The 15,325-nt window shown below is 50.8% G+C and overlaps 6 protein-coding genes across 6 annotated transcripts; 3 read left to right on the top strand and 3 right to left on the bottom strand.

The window, feature by feature from the left end:
* Window positions 1–3,540: 3,540 nt before the first annotated feature.
* Window positions 3,541–4,131, top strand: PG986_005053 (uncharacterized protein; the record flags this gene model as incomplete). Its single annotated transcript, XM_066841275.1, has 1 exon — window positions 3,541–4,131. The coding sequence occupies one exon, from the start codon at window positions 3,541–3,543 to the stop codon at window positions 4,129–4,131; it is 591 nt and encodes a 196-aa protein (XP_066701137.1).
* Window positions 4,132–4,324: 193 nt separating this feature from the next.
* On the bottom strand, window positions 4,325–5,051 carry PG986_005052 (uncharacterized protein; the record flags this gene model as incomplete). The annotated part of the gene is made up of 3 exons (XM_066841274.1): window positions 4,325–4,397; window positions 4,485–4,846; window positions 4,932–5,051. The coding sequence occupies 3 exons, from the start codon at window positions 5,049–5,051 to the stop codon at window positions 4,325–4,327; spliced, it is 555 nt and encodes a 184-aa protein (XP_066701136.1).
* A 716-nt stretch (window positions 5,052–5,767) lies between these two features.
* Window positions 5,768–7,592, top strand: PG986_005051 (Protein of unknown function DUF3468; the record flags this gene model as incomplete). Its single annotated transcript, XM_066841273.1, has 2 exons — window positions 5,768–5,835; window positions 5,906–7,592. 2 exons carry the CDS (start codon window positions 5,768–5,770, stop codon window positions 7,590–7,592), a joined length of 1,755 nt encoding a protein of 584 aa, XP_066701135.1.
* A 299-nt stretch (window positions 7,593–7,891) lies between these two features.
* Window positions 7,892–8,800, bottom strand: PG986_005050 (uncharacterized protein; the record flags this gene model as incomplete). Its single annotated transcript, XM_066841272.1, has 3 exons — window positions 7,892–8,289; window positions 8,364–8,677; window positions 8,775–8,800. The coding sequence occupies 3 exons, from the start codon at window positions 8,798–8,800 to the stop codon at window positions 7,892–7,894; spliced, it is 738 nt and encodes a 245-aa protein (XP_066701134.1).
* Window positions 8,801–9,946: 1,146 nt separating this feature from the next.
* On the top strand, window positions 9,947–12,438 carry PG986_005049 (uncharacterized protein; the record flags this gene model as incomplete). Its single annotated transcript, XM_066841271.1, has 6 exons — window positions 9,947–9,991; window positions 10,378–10,562; window positions 10,617–10,692; window positions 10,748–11,112; window positions 11,165–11,375; window positions 11,449–12,438. 6 exons carry the CDS (start codon window positions 9,947–9,949, stop codon window positions 12,436–12,438), a joined length of 1,872 nt encoding a protein of 623 aa, XP_066701133.1.
* Window positions 12,439–13,339: 901 nt separating this feature from the next.
* Window positions 13,340–14,414, bottom strand: PG986_005048 (uncharacterized protein; the record flags this gene model as incomplete). Its single annotated transcript, XM_066841270.1, has 2 exons — window positions 13,340–14,112; window positions 14,342–14,414. 2 exons carry the CDS (start codon window positions 14,412–14,414, stop codon window positions 13,340–13,342), a joined length of 846 nt encoding a protein of 281 aa, XP_066701132.1.
* Window positions 14,415–15,325: the final 911 nt, after the last annotated feature.

Raw genomic sequence — 15,325 nt, 5'->3', positions numbered from 1 at the left:
TATCGTATTTAAAAAAAGGGGAAATTATCCCAGTTTTTTTATTAAGCGGGTCGTATTTTTCGTTAAGATAAAGTTTAATATTATAATTATAGCCTTAATAAATATAATTAGTATAACGATTACCGGGAAAAGAGCGAATATAATATATAAAAAGTATAAGTTTAAGGCGATTAAACTAGGCCCGATATTTATATTAGTAATAAATATCGGCGTCGGGCTCTTTACGGTTTCGGGTTTAAATTAAGAGCGACTTTAAGTAGTTTCGCTTAATATAGTTTTTTCGGTTAAATAGTTAACGCTTTAGTATTTACCGGCTAATCGAAATAACGGTTTAGACTTTCTCGCGTTGTTAAAATTAATAGAGGTTATCGGGGAGGCGATTAGCGTTAGGAATTTAACGTTTAGTATTTTTAGTGGGATACTTTACGTATTTTATAATACCACGCTTTTACTCGAGGTTTAAAATTTAAGGGGCGGGGGTAAAAGGACCGCTAGGATTATATTAAAGAAAATAGTTAATATAAGAGATAATTAAGTAAAAAAAGTAAATATTAGAAATATATTCTATTTTATTTAAGTTTTTTAACTTTATTAATAATAATAGGGTTATTATAGCGGTAACCGAGGATAATATAATTAGTGTAAATAGTGATATAAACGGGCAAGACTTAATAATCTTTAAAGGGGATAGTGCGACTATATTAACTGCGGAGGGCGATATAATACTAATAGGCGTAGTTTATTTTAATATTACGAGTAACGACGATAATAGTTTTAATTTAATTATTTTAACGAAGCTCTTTATAATTACCCTAAAAGCGTATAATTTCGATATTACGAGTTTAAAAAAATAGTCTCGGAGATATTTTATAGTAAAAAATATAGACCGAGGTAATATTTAATTAAAAGCACGAGCGAACTAAGTGTTACATATAAAACCGTTATTAAATTTTAGCTAAGCGAGCTAAGTTACTATAAAAAAAATAAGACACCTTAACAGTAATATATATTAATATATACGAATAAAAAAATAAAAGAAATAAACACTTACAATATTTAAAAGTCCCTAATTATAATCACTATAAAAAGAATTAGTTTAGTTTTCGTTACGAGCGGTACCTTTACCGTAACCGCTACGACTAGATTTATTTCCGCTGCGATTATAATTAAATTAATAGTTAATCGTAGGTATAAATATAGTAAAAATTTAAAGCTATAAACTTTATTATAAATATAATAAATAACTAATTATAATAATTAAAGGATATTATAAAACCGGCGAAATATTTAAATATAAAGTAATAATTTAAAGATTAAAGTTTAATTAGTTTCGGTACGAGACTCGGGATTAATATCGTTATTAAAAGGGATATACGATCTTAATAGCCGCGATATAGAAAAGTAAAACGGTTTAAATAGCGGCGGGGTCAATAAAAAAGGTATAAAATATTAAGAGTTATTTGCCGTAATTATTAGGTTAAAGATAAAAAGGCTTCGTTAAAAGGACTATAAGAGAAATTACGGAAAGGATTATAAAACTTACGAATTACGATATAGTTAATACGGCGTCGATATCGCCGGCCGGTAAATCTTAAAAGGTAAAAAAAAGGAAAGGAATATATACTTTAATCGTCGAAAAATATTATACCTAGTTATAAGTTATAAACGTAAGAATTTTAAAATTTAAATAACGAGGAGGACTATAATAATAAAAATAAAAGAAAGTCTAGCTTTAAAATAAAAAGTTAAATTAAAAAGAAACCGAAGGTAAAAATCGTGAACCTCGTTAACGTTTAATTAATAAATATAATAATAAATAAAAAAAAGACTACGAATACGAAAACTACGTAAAATATACGAGTATTCGTAATAAAAGATATAATTACGAAAAGTCTATAATTACGAAAAGGTTATATAGGTAAATAATTAAAATAAATAAAAAAGAGGGCTTAGTATACCGAAACGTAAAGCTAAAGGAAAGAAAAAGAAACTAAACCTTAATAAAAAATTAATTATTAAATGGCACCCCGAGAACAGGAGCAAAGCTCTTAAGCCCTTTTAGGAAGGTGGGTCTGTTTTTCTTTACATACGATATTAAAACCCTACGTTTATTCGTACCTCATTAACGATAAGCATTTCGTTACCTTCTGTATGTACCCTTGGGGGTAACCGTGGTACGTGCCTTACGACTTTCTTATCTTGGGGTTGCGATTGGGCAGGTTTTGGCCACCACCCTGGTTAAAATCCCAAATGATTGGCCAGACTTCTGACGGCCAGGGCGGAAGAAGCTCTCCAGCTCTGTCATACTCGTCGGCAAATACTTCGGTGGCGTTTGAGCACGGCGTCAGCATTAGGCAGCACCCAGTGAGGGAAACATCAGTTCAGTACCTTCCACTGCCTGATGCGCCGTGACGTTTCTAGAGGCATAGTCCCACGCATGATTGGGCAGATGTTGGACATCCGTCGCATCGACCCATCTGCAATGGTATGAGGGGACTGCAATTACTATAGGTTGGACTGTGGCTCGGAAGGCAACAGGGAGCCTTGTCCTACCCCTAACAGCATACGATATCAGATCAGCCAGCCATTGGTCAGATTATGGACATCTTGAAGCAGGCTGTGCAGCTACGCCCGGCATTTGAGATTGGGCTTTGTGCCTGACACTCCTGGCTGCCTGGCGCGCTTTTCCTTTCGAGCGTTTCCTTGCGCCGGCCTATACGATTTAAAGGCCAACTCTCCCGCCCCGTAAGAGAATACGAACTCTCTTCACAGAACACCAACGTGACTCTCCTTTTATGCTTCAACCTCCAAATTGGCACATTACAGATACTTCCACCGAACTCTTGGGTACATTTTGCCATACGTCAGTAGTCAGCTACAGCGTGACACCATCCCATCCTCACACAATCATCTTTGGAAGCCTTGTTTGCTAACGGCGGGCCATGATCGACATCATAGAATCAGGGCGCCGTAACCGTGCTTTTTCCGGGGAGTATTCCGGAATGGCATGCTGTATTTGCCCGGTGATATATGATAGAAGACTGTTCAGATGGCGGCGCAAACAGGAGAGGGATCGGCTGTACATATGCAACTTGACAGCTCCAGGTCATCTGCAAGCCGCCGGAATGTGGCAGGTGACTCCTGATGCCGGACATGATGTTTGGGAAGCTTCAAATGATGTTAAGAGCGGCCGTCATATATAAGACGGCAAGAATGATGGGCCACCAAAAACCAAACACAAAACTAGTTCATTCGCTTTTGTCAACTATCAATAAGGAGCTTTTCTTTCGCTATAGAGTAAGCCTCGAAGCAATAGCATTGCACACGGCACCTGGTCATACGCTCGCTTCCCCCACAATACAGCGACGCCACTTCGAACATCCTACTAGGGCACTCAAGTGATCATGGACGAGTTCCCGCATGTAAGCAAATAGGCAACGAACCCGATGTTGACGGGAAGTTGCTGACCACGATGACCAGGCCGCACAGGAGTCCCAGGTACCTGAATTGGAAAAATCTGATGATGCCACTGACACTACCATGCCTCAACTTATCCCACAACAGGTGAATGGAGTACGTCGAGTCAACGGAGACAACACCGTCCCCCGACATGGGGCTGCTGTTCGTGTGCCAAGCAACATCAACGACCCGCCAGCCATCGCAAACCATGGCATGGACCCAGCCAACAGCCCGGCGGCTTATGTGACCCAGGCCCCTAGAGTTGTTGAACCTGACATGCACCAATCCGCCACGATGCACACCGCATCCTCGACGAACAACAATACACCACCTCGGTCCGAGGCAACGCCATCCCCCGAGCTGGCCGGCCCATCATCTCCTCTGGTCCTGAGCCGCCAGGAGTGTATGGATCGTCGAAATTCCAGAGCAGCTCTCCTCAACGACTGGCCGCACTCCAGCAACTCGAATGGGGTCGTACGCCAACAAGACCACACGGCCCTCGCGAGCTGGCACAACACCCAACCGAGCGACGAGCCGTATCATAACATTGAACAGATTGACCATCTAGGGCCGCCTCAAGAAATCAGCCACTCCATCACCGACGGGGGCCCAGGCAGTGACATTGGCGCTGTCGCAGGGTCCAGTCCCCGCAACCCAGAGCAAGTCGATTGATTTAACCACTCGCGAAACGTTGGAAGGCAGAATTCGAAACAGTGACATGAAAGTGGCGTTCAAAACACACAAAGGCGAGGGTAGGTAGAGTGTGCATGAAAAGCAAACAGAGTGTGCGTGGTACTGGTGTTTATTTTGACTTGGGCAAAGGCCTTCTTTCTATTCAACGTCTCTGGTAGACCAATACAATCGTTTATAGGCCTGGAACCGCGTGTTCTATAGGGACCCTCTGGGCTTCCCATGCCAACCAATCTGATCTCGTCGTGCTGTGAAATGAAGCGAGTTAGTAACAGAACCAGACCCCCGCAATGGGGACAAAGGAAGGAAGCAGCAGCAGCAGCAGAAAAACGTACGGTAACAGCCCCATCCCGTTCACCTTCCACACGCCCAGCGCGAGCGCGACGAGCTGGGCCGCGATGTAGGCGAGCTTGACCTGGAAGATGCCGCTGCGGTTGGTCTCGCTCTCGAAGCGCTCGAAGGCCTGCTGGGTTCCCAAGATGCCCATGATGGGGTTCTTGAAGGCCATGAAGACCATCATGATGCTGAAGATCTGCAGCGAGTTGCCCGACATGTACATCATGACGGCCGTCATCGGCAGGTTCTTGAGCGGGCCCAGCGCCACCTCCCACGCCTTCTTGAGCTTCAGCGTGTCCATCTCTTCCGCGGTGGGCTGTTTGCGCGGGGCGACGGCGGTCGACGACTTGGCTTTCTTGTCCTGTGGGAGAAGAGGAAGAGTTGGTTAGCGAGAGGGACTGCAGGCCAAAGGAATAATTCGCTTGGTGATGTGGCGATGTATTTACCTTGACACTCAATTGCGACGAGTAGCCCGGCGGGTCAGGAATGCTGGTGTTCTTGGACTTGGCGACCGGAGGTGACTGGAGGTCGGCGACCCATGTCGGTATCGTAGTTGTCGTCGTCATATTGTTTGGTTTGGGACTGGCAATACCGTAGTTCAATCAAATGTTCGTTGCGAGACTGGATTGCGAACAACGGCACAGGCAGATCAATTGATGTCGTAGTCAATCAGCAAGCCCACCTTAGCTCAGAGCTACACTAGCCACATTTGACGTCAGCCACGTGAGGCCGTGCGGTCACCCCAAATATGACAGTGTTTGGCCTCGACAGGTATCTGCAGTCGAACATCAATTGGGATAATTTGGGCCAGCCTTATGATACAACATCGGGATGATATAGCCTGGCTTTCACCCGCCTTGGATGATTGCCTCACCTTCAAAGAACACGTCGCCTGCGACGTAGCGACGGATGAACCAGGAAAGATGCACTAGGTTAGGCGTATCTACACGTAGGGGCTTTTGCTCAAGTTCGACAGCAGCCAATCAGCAGGCGTTGTTTCCGAGCAAGCCAGTGACCTACAAGTCTGCTTACTCCACTAGGCTTCGTAGGTATCACGGAAGGACTTGAGTAAGGTGCTGAGGTGAGCGATATGAGAGCTGAGAATGATCTCCAAATAGCATGTATCCCAATAACACCACGGTTCCTGCCCGAACATCTACTGGTTTCATACGCACTATCTGGACCCCTAGCGACTTGCAACGGTTACATACTGGTCCTTGCCCTTTATTGGGCAATCGAAAGCCGTGTTCGGTCAGCAAACTCCTGGTCGATCTTCAGTAACATGCCTCCGACGACATGTAACCCCAAAGCTCGCAAGTCCAAAGTGAAATCGGGCTGTCGGACATGCAAGTGAGTCGCCCATCCTCACTAAATCAGTCCATTGGGGAAGAACCCCCTCACTCATAACCCCACGTGGTAGGATACGTAAAGTCAAGTGTGACGAAGGCCGGCCCGCCTGCGACCGCTGTCTTTCCACCGGCCGTGTCTGTGACGGGTATGGAGTATGGGGTGGAGGTGGCAACGGCTTCGGATCCCGTCCCGAAGGGCCCCGGCCATGTCAGGCTCTGTTGCCGACGCATCGGGGGCTATCCCCAATCAGTGGAAGCCAGATTAGCAAAGCCGAGCAAGACTGCTTCGAGTGGTTCTCGTGTAAGGCGACGACCAAACTCCAGGGCATCTTCTGCATCACCTTCTGGTCGCAGCTGCTGCCCCAGGCTTGCGTCAACGAGCCGGCCATCATGCATGCCGCGCTAGCGCTCAGTTCGACGCATCAGAAGAACGTCGTCGGTGATGTGGATCTGTCGTCAGTGGCTACGCTGGACAAGAGCGACGAGTTTACCCTCGTGCAGTATAGCAAGGCCATCCAGCAGCTCCAGCCCCATCTTGTCGCCGGGAAAGGCAGCAGTGCCACATCTATACGCGTGGCTCTGATCGCCTGTTTGGTATTCGCTAATCTCGAATTCTTGAATGGGCGGTACAATATCGGTATCGCGCACTTACACAGCGGCCTCAAGCTTCTTGGCGAATTTCAGGGGTATGAGCTAGAATGCGACGAGCCTGTCCTTATACTCAGGCCGCCGCGCGAATTCGTGGATGAGTGGATTGCCGACACCCTGACTAAGCTACTCGTCCAGGCCAATTTACACGGCGCTCACAGCATGCCCTACCCGCGCCTGGTGATGCGGATCACATCGGCGCCGCTTCCGAGCTTTACGTTTCACTCTGTCACTGAGGCCCGGCAGCATCTCGACCAGCTGATCAACGACATCCTCTACCTTGCCGAGGACAGCAGGCGGTTAGGCGCTGCTACCTTTGGTATCAGCGACAAGGCTAGCAAAAGCAGCAATAGCGAGAGGACGCTGGTCCGGAGGCAAGCCGAAATTCTTTCCGGGCTGCATACCTGGCACAATACCTACAAGGCGTCGCGGAGCCTAATGAAAAGCACCCTGAGCCCCTTTACCCACTACGGCTACCTGCTACTTCTCAGCATGTACTACCAATCCCACATCATGGCCTCAGTCTGCTTGACCGACGTCACCGAAGCCGAAGCCGTATACGATGCCCACACACCCAGCTTCCTCGCCATCGTGCAACACTCGAGCGAGCTGCGCCATCTGATCCGCTACGAGTTACACTACAACCCCCTGATCAACTACACGAGCAAGATCTCCCAGTCCACGGCCGACATGGGCTGGATCCCGCCGCTGTACTACACGGCGCTGAAGTGCCGCGTGCGGCGGGTGCGGCTCCATGCGCTGCGGTTTCTGGGGTTCAAGCCGCATAAGGAGGGGATTTGGGACACTGAGTTGACGGCGGCGGTTGCGCGCGAGGTTATACGTCTGGAAGAGGGAGAAGGGGACGATGCTAGGAGCAGCATCAGTAAGATGACGGATCCCGCTGTCGTCGTTGAGGCGCCAACGGAAGAGGAGGTGATGCGTATGCCGACGGCGCCAGTCGTACGGAGGTTGCATGACTTTCAGTTGAGGTTGCCAGATGATGTGGCGGGAAAGATTGTCATCACTTATCGACAGGGACCTAGGAGTAGCGGCGCGCCAGTGCGTGCTAGGGAGTACGATCTGACCAAGAGGAAATGGGAGGATAGCTGAAACGAGCAAAGCCGATGTCAATGTAGCGCCCACGATGGATCATGATGGCTGACCAAGGTTTGATACTGGCCTTGCTAGTGAATGCTTTCGCACATTACCCCTGAAAGTTCAGTAAACACAGTCCAACATAGTGCTACTAATTAAGCGCATGATAATAGCACTTTGGTTGATCTCAGTATTCTCTGCTGGGAGGAAGTCGCATAACCTAATACAGGTATTCACAATGGGACTGATTGCTATGGGTATCATGGTATTATCGCAGCAAAAGCGTACAACTACTATTATCGGTCTACGCCTATCTACTGTCTCTGGTAGGTAACCTTCATCGGCTTGTTGCTCTCGCCCAGAGCCATGCCAGCGGTCTGCTCCTTGGCCGTAATGGCACCCGCCTCGGCCTCGTACTCGACGAAGGCAATGCCGCGGCGACCGGGCACCAGTCGTACCTCGCGGAAGCCCTCGAAGCGCCCGAAGATGCCCGTGAGGGAGTCGATGTCGTAGTCGTCGGGCAGGTTCTGCACGAACAGGATCTTGTTGGGGGGGAGGTATTCGTCGGGCACCACGGTGTTGGCGGTAGGACCGGTCGACTTGAGACCACCGCGTGCGGTCTTGGCAGGGCGGTTCGCGTCGGCGGGCGCGGCTGCGCCGGGGCGCTTGAGGCGTTTCTGTTCCTCGGCAGCTTCGGCAGCCTTCTTCTTGTCTGTGGTTGAGGGTTGGAGTCAGTCTCTGATGCGCTGAGGGAGGCTTTGGCGCCAGCTTGTTGAGTGTACATACCCTTCTCCGCGACACGTCTGCGCTTGTGGAGCTCGAACTCCTCCTCGTTGCCGGTCTTCTGGACGGTGGCATCGCTCCGGGTACGGGCAAGGGCGAGCTGCATGGGCTTGTCGAAGAGCTCGAAGCCCTGGACTTCCTCGATGGCCTGCTGAGCGGACTCGGGGTTCTCGAAGACGATGAAGGCCTGGCCCTTGGCCTTCAGGTTCGTCTTGGCGACGATGTCGATGATGGTGCCGTACTCGGAGAAGATGGCATCGAGGGCGACCTTGAGCGGCTCCGGCTTGACGCGCTCCTCGAGGTTGCGCACGTAGACACTACATGTCCGAGAAAAAAGTCGCGGTTTCACGTTAGCAAAGCAAAATTCACCGACCAAGCCAGGGAGTGTATGTGTCGGAGTGCAATGACACATACGTGGCAATGGGTGTGTTGGACGCCATTTTTGATATGGTATGTTACCAAGCCAGATATTTCTGATGCGATGCGGTGGCTTTTCACTGTTTTGATATGCGATGGACGATGCTGAAGCTGTCAAGAAGAAAAAGAATCCGAGCTTGAGGCTCCAATGCGCCTGTGGCAGCAGCCTTGTGGTTGGGGTGGGGAACAAAGAGTTAGTGGGCTCGCCGCTCGGGTTCCTCAGCCAAATCCCTGTCCTCGCGTCTTTCCTTTCTTTTGATAGCAAGGGCCAGGGGAACGGGTAAGCGCTTTTGGCTTGGAACTTCACAGTTGTAAAACAGTCCAACCGGATATTCAATTGAAGCTCATGCCATTATAACCTTGGGTACACAATATTGATTGTATTGGTATCTGCAAGATACAAACCCCTTATGAGACCCAAAAGGTCAGGAGGCTGTTGGCCTGTCCAGTCCGTTGATTGCAAGCAAGGGCCAGATGCTTGGAAGTATTGTAGCGGGGCCTCCCCCCATGCTGATAGAGTAGAACGGTGCATGCCCCTACACCCCTAGCGGCTGTCCCCTGGGACATGCAGGTCTGTTGCTCGGGCGGATTTGGTGGAGAACGGTCCGGCCGGAATTTCGACGTCGTGAGTCGGGCAGGGAACATCCAAATGTTGCTGCTTTCTAATAATCTCCATCTACTACATGTCCATCTCGATATCCCCCTTAGACCATGCCGATAGTCTGCAGCAGCATTCCCTGACGAGCGAGCGATACCCCGACCGAGACAGAACCCAATGATCTGATCGGCCAGCCACTCGACGAATCGATGAACCAGACGATGCGCATGTGACGCGACGTTGCTCGACTACCCCTCCACGACCTCCCTGTCGCATCCCGCCGCCCTTCTGTCCCGACTTCTATTGGACTGTCGCACTTTAACATACGGCCTAGACAGCTTGTGCCACGCGTACCTAGATCACTGCGTCCGAGGGGATTGGCGGTCTACTCTGCAGTCGCATCCTTGGAGAATCACCCCAAGTCGCATCCATCAGGTCAATACTTTGCTATCAGCTCCTACGCCAACTAGTTAGCCGCGACACGGTAGATGGGAGAAGGACAGACGTCTGTACAATAGCAGATACCAAAGGAAAAAGAAAGCGTCTATTTGCGACCTATACCTCCTTCGCAATGTCGAACCCTCAAGTAGGAGGAGACTCGAAGCTGTTCGCTCGAGTAAGCCAATATTTCATTTATTCTTCCCGAGACATGCGATGGCGTCTTTGATGTCATATTGATTGCCGCGAGTCGCATTGTTATCAATTGTCTTCCTCCCCACCCGATCACCTCAATTCCTGCCTGGTCGCAAGTTGTTGTACCTCCCATCGTTGAACCGCCATCTTCAACTCCTTTGTACTTTCCTGGATACCTTCGCAATCTTCCTACACCTTCCCAAGCTGTTTCCCGGTTCAGAAGCGCATGCTTTCAATGCTGTTCAAATCGATCGCCACCGCCTATCCCACAAACCATGAACCCCTCCCCACGCCCTGATCGTTTCCATGAACATGTTTCTCGCATACGTACCCCCGTCCTACTATGGCTCACGACCTATGACAATGCAGGGCAAGGTGGCCGAGCTGCGCCTCGAGTTGAACAGCGGCGGCAAGAAGGACAAGAACTTTTCGCAAAAGAAGGTCGCCCTTAAGAAGATTGTCGCAAACATGACCATGAGCAACAACGAAATGGTCCAGCTGTTCCCCGACATAATACAATGCATGAACATACCGAACCTCGAGATCAAGAAGATGTGAGCTACACAAGCCGAAAAAGGAAGCAGGACCGCGCTGACTGGAAAGTATAGGTGCTACTTATTTCTGGTCAACTATGCGAGGATGAAACCAGAGTTGGCCGTGAAGGCCATCCCAGTTTTGGAACAGGTAAGTCGGTTGGTTACCCGGACGGGAGCGAAACCATGCGCTGACAGCCGACTAGGATATGGAAGACAACAACCCCCTCGTTAGAGCTCTGACCCTGCGCACCATGTCTTATGTCCACGTCAAAGAATTCGTCGAGGCCACAGTTCCGATTGTCAAGCAGATGCTGCGCGACGCAGACCCTTACGTCCGAAAGACCGCGGCGTATTGCGTAGCCAAGCTGTACGACCATGATAGGCACATGGTAGAACACTCGGACCTGATCGAGCGCCTCAACTCCCTGCTGAGAGACGACAACCCGACCGTTGTTGCGAGCGCATTGGCAGGCCTGATGGATATCTGGGAGAGAAGCGATGCCATCAAGCTCACCATCGACTACAGCAATGCTTCCAAAATGGTGGCTATCCTACCCGATTGTTCCGAGTAAGTTTCATTTATGCAATAAGAACAAGAATCAGGAGCTAACCTGCTACAGATGGGGCCAAACATACATCCTCGAGGCTTTGATGTCTTATGTACCACAAGAAGCTGGAGAGGCTACTCTCTTGGCCGAACGGATAGCACCGCGACTATCCCACTCGAATTCGGCAGTGGTCTTGACTTGTATACGCGTTATACTCTACCTCATGAACTACATTGCCGACGAGAAGCAAATTTCGGCTTTGTGCCGAAAGTTATCCCCCGCCGTTGGTAACTCTACTGGCCAAGGGACCTGAAGTGCAATACCTGGCACTCCGCAATGCCTTGCTCATTCTGCAGCGACGACCAGAGGTGTTACGAAACGACATCCGCGTTTTCTTCTGCAAATACAACGATCCCATCTATGTCAAGGTCACCAAGCTCGAGTTGATCTTCATGTTGGCCAACGAAAAGAACATTGACGAGGTTCTCACGGAACTGCGCGAGTACGCCACCGAGGTCGACGTGCACTTTGTTCGAAAAGCGGTTCGCGCCATCGGAAAGCTGGCCATTAAGATTGAGCCCGCTGCCCGACGCTGCATCAACCTGCTACTTGAGCTGGTCGCCACCAAGGTCCCCTATATCGTGCAGGAAGCGACAGTGGTGATCCGCAACATCTTCCGCAAGTATCCCAACCAGTATGAGTCCATCATCGGCACGCTCTGCGAGAATCTCGACAGCTTGGACGAGCCCGAGGCCAAGGCGGCCATGGTGTGGGTCATTGGCCAGTATGCGGCTCGCATTGAGAACTCAGACGTGCTGCTTGAGGATTTCCTGTACTCATTCGCTGAGGAGCCCGTGGAGGTGCAACTCGCGCTCCTGACGGCGACGGTGAAGCTCTTCATCCAGCGTCCGACCAAGGGCCAGGACTTGGTGCCCAAGGTGCTGAAATGGGCGACCGAGGAGACGGATAACCCGGACCTGCGCGACCGCGCCTACATGTACTGGCGCCTGCTGTCGACCGACATGAACATCGCCAAGCAGATCGTCATGGGCGAGAAGCCACCCATCACGGCCGAGTCCGAGAAGCTCGACCCCCAGACCCTCGAGGAGATGTGCCTCAACGTCGGCACCCTCGCCACCATCTACCTCAAGCCCGTCCAGACCGTGTTCCGCTCGGCGCGCCCCCCGCCGCCTGCCGGACAGCCCCGCGCTCCAGAAGGACCGCCTCCCGACCTCGCAAAACTTGCCGACGTTCGAGACCCAGAAGCACCTGTCGATGCTCGGCATGGGCGGCCAACCCGCGCTCGTGCGCACCTCGAGCCAGGGCGGCCTCGCTGGGTCCGATAACTACGCCCAGCAGCAGCAGCAGATGCACCAGCAACAGCAGCAGGCGGCTATGGGCGGGATCACGGACCAGTCCGTCATCAACGACGCGGATGCGTATTTTGCGGGGATAGGGTCCCAGCAGATGGCCGCCATGGGCGTGAACGACGATAATGGCGATGCTACGTTTGGGGGCGGGGGCATGAGGCGGGTTACGTGGTTAACCAGTATGCGCCGCAGCAGGTGTTTAGGCCGGCGACCGGGGGTGGGAGCAATGGGGATTTGTTGATGCTGTGAGGTGTAGAAGAGGAACGAAGGAGCAGATTCTAGCTAGGGGGGATGGAGGCAACTAACTTGCTTTTGCTGTTGATGATGATTTTGGGGGAGCGAGTTGAATGAGAGATGGTGTAGAGTTTTGACGTTGGCGAAATGAGATATATACTTCAATAATACAAATGGCAACGGTTGCTGAACATTAGTATCATTCCTCTCCTTCTGCGCCAACGGACAGTAATCTTTTGCTCGACCTGCCCATCCATGGGGGCTTTTCTCTTCGAGCTACTACATGTCACAACACACATCACATCAAAGAGCAACTTTAAGGAGTTCCATCAAAGGTTCATCTCAATTCATTATTGCCAAGCAAGAAAACATCGTTGGCGTAGAAACCTCCCTTTCGTTCGGAGTGTTGAGTCACTTCCTCGTGCCACGTGAACGCCAGTAAATGCAAGCCATTAACCCGTGTCTATTATCCGTATGCTGAGAACCGTGTGCTGTGTTTTCCATAACCGAAAACCAAATACGCCATTTCATGCTTAGCAGTGAGTGGGTGAATCAATCATTCACCCTCATTCCGTCGTCAACCGGGCTCGCTCAATAGGACCAAGCCCAGCGGCGATCCCATCCCATCCCATCTAACGCGTGCTTACAAGTAGCGATCGAAGAACGTCGTGTCCCAGAACTGGAAGACGATGTAGACGACGGCGAACTTCTGGAGCATGGCCATGGCCGTGCAGTGCGAGGCCGCCGAGTTGGGGTCGCCGCTGTTTGAGGGCGAGGCGGCGTCCGACGACGTGGCGTCTGGGGTGCTGGTGGCGGAGTCGTCGGTGCCACTGGCGGTGCTCTCACTGGCGGAAGAATCGAAGGAGCTGCTAGCAGCAGTGGTCGCAGAGGAAAGAAGAGCAGGAGTAGTGACTGAAGAAGATGCGTCGCTGCTCTGGGTGGTGCTGGTCGAGGCAGTGATGGTAGCAGTCGAGGCAGCAGAGGTACTGGTAGAAGTAGTAGCCAACGAGGAGGAGGAAGAAGCGCCGTAGTCGGCGTCCGTCATCGAGGAGATCTGGCTCGAAGCGGTCTCAGCGACCGTGATGGGGATGGTGGTGTCGGACTCGACAACTTGGGTCTCGATGGCGTAGGGGCCGCTGATGGTGGTCACGGAGCCCGAGGCCAGGGTCAGGGTCAGGGTGCCGGTTGTGGTGACGGTGGTCATCCAGGTCGAGCCGCCCTGCTGCTGCTTGAGGCCGATGTGGAATCCACTGGGGACGGCGCCATCGTGAGGCTGCTGCTGGCTACCATCGCGGCCGCCACCAACGACGGGGGGCTCGGAGAGGATGGTGCCGGGGGAGGGCTGGAGGGGGCGGGCCACGGTGTCCTGGCCATTGCCGTCGTTGGCGTAGCCGATGAAGCCAGGAGGGGTGGGAACTGTGGTGATAGTCAGTACCAAGATTCCATTCATTTATGTTACCAAATTCGAGAATTGCTTGGCATGGGCTTCTTTGGGTTGGTCGACTTGCAAAAGCCGTGCAAGGGAACGATGAGGTATGATGCTGGCTTTTGAGGGGACAGAGCGAAACCAAAACTTTCGCGGCGGTGACATGAGAGAAGTAAGTCGCGCAATTGTTTCAGAAGAGGAAAAACTTGTTGAACTTACTTCCCTGAGCAGCGGCGTTGACGCCGACGAAGCCCATGGCCAGGGTAGCGACGAGCATCTTGATGTTCTTCATTGTGTATCGAGTACCAGAGACTGAAAGAATTGGTGTAGTGGGTATGAAATGACGCCGACAAGGTCGTTCGGTTGGTGTTTTTGGGATTGAATGCCAAAGGTGAAGAGATCAAGACGTGTGCGTTTGTGCGAAGGTGTGTTGTTTGGATGTGGGTGGTGGCGATGGGTGGGAGGAAACAAACGCGACTTCGGGCAAGCGACCAAACACACTCCAAGCTCACTGACGGACGAAGTTCCGATTTAAGGCAAACGAAGGTGGGTGAAGGAAAAGGCCAAAGGCAAGGTAATCGGATTTGTTCCGGGTTGAATCGATTTATTGTTTACAGGTGGGCGCCGTCAAGTGGTACCTCATCCATCCGGTGTTGTTATGTTGGTACCTGATGTGGGTTGCAGGATGAGTCGCACCACGTCACATACAATTCACATTGGCCCTTTGGATCTTGGACGCTTTCCAATTGAAAATGCCCATACATACGGATGCCATGCCGGTCTATGCACATGTTTGCTACTAAGGAATCATACATTGTATATTGGTTTGCTACCCCAGCATCCCTATCTGAAGTGCACTTGATGACGCCTTGGAGTTGTTTGAAGTACGTGATCATTCCCAGCACAGGAAGACCCCATGTTCAGGCCCCCGCAAATAAGGCTGCCATATCATGAAGGCATTGTTCGATTGAGTCTTAAGCATCGTTCGGACCGGCCAATTGTCTTGATCCAGGACGCCCAACGAGGAAGTAGTTGTAGTCTGCAGAAAGGCTTTTTCGACGACACCAGCTACGACTCCCACCGACTAGAAGGGACCTTCCTCCGTCTTCCGCATCAATAGACGATCCGGAGAGGCTAAGATGCTGTCAAAGCATGTTTTCTATTGGTACTCTTGGTTGGGTCGCAGTCTCCAGCTTGCAGTGG

The sequence above is a fragment of the Apiospora aurea genome (genome assembly GCF_038362705.1).
Source record: "Apiospora aurea strain CBS 24483 chromosome Unknown utg000004l_segment0_segment0, whole genome shotgun sequence".
NCBI lineage: Eukaryota > Fungi > Ascomycota > Sordariomycetes > Amphisphaeriales > Apiosporaceae > Apiospora > Apiospora aurea.
This window is presented reverse-complemented; position numbering and strand designations above follow the sequence as displayed.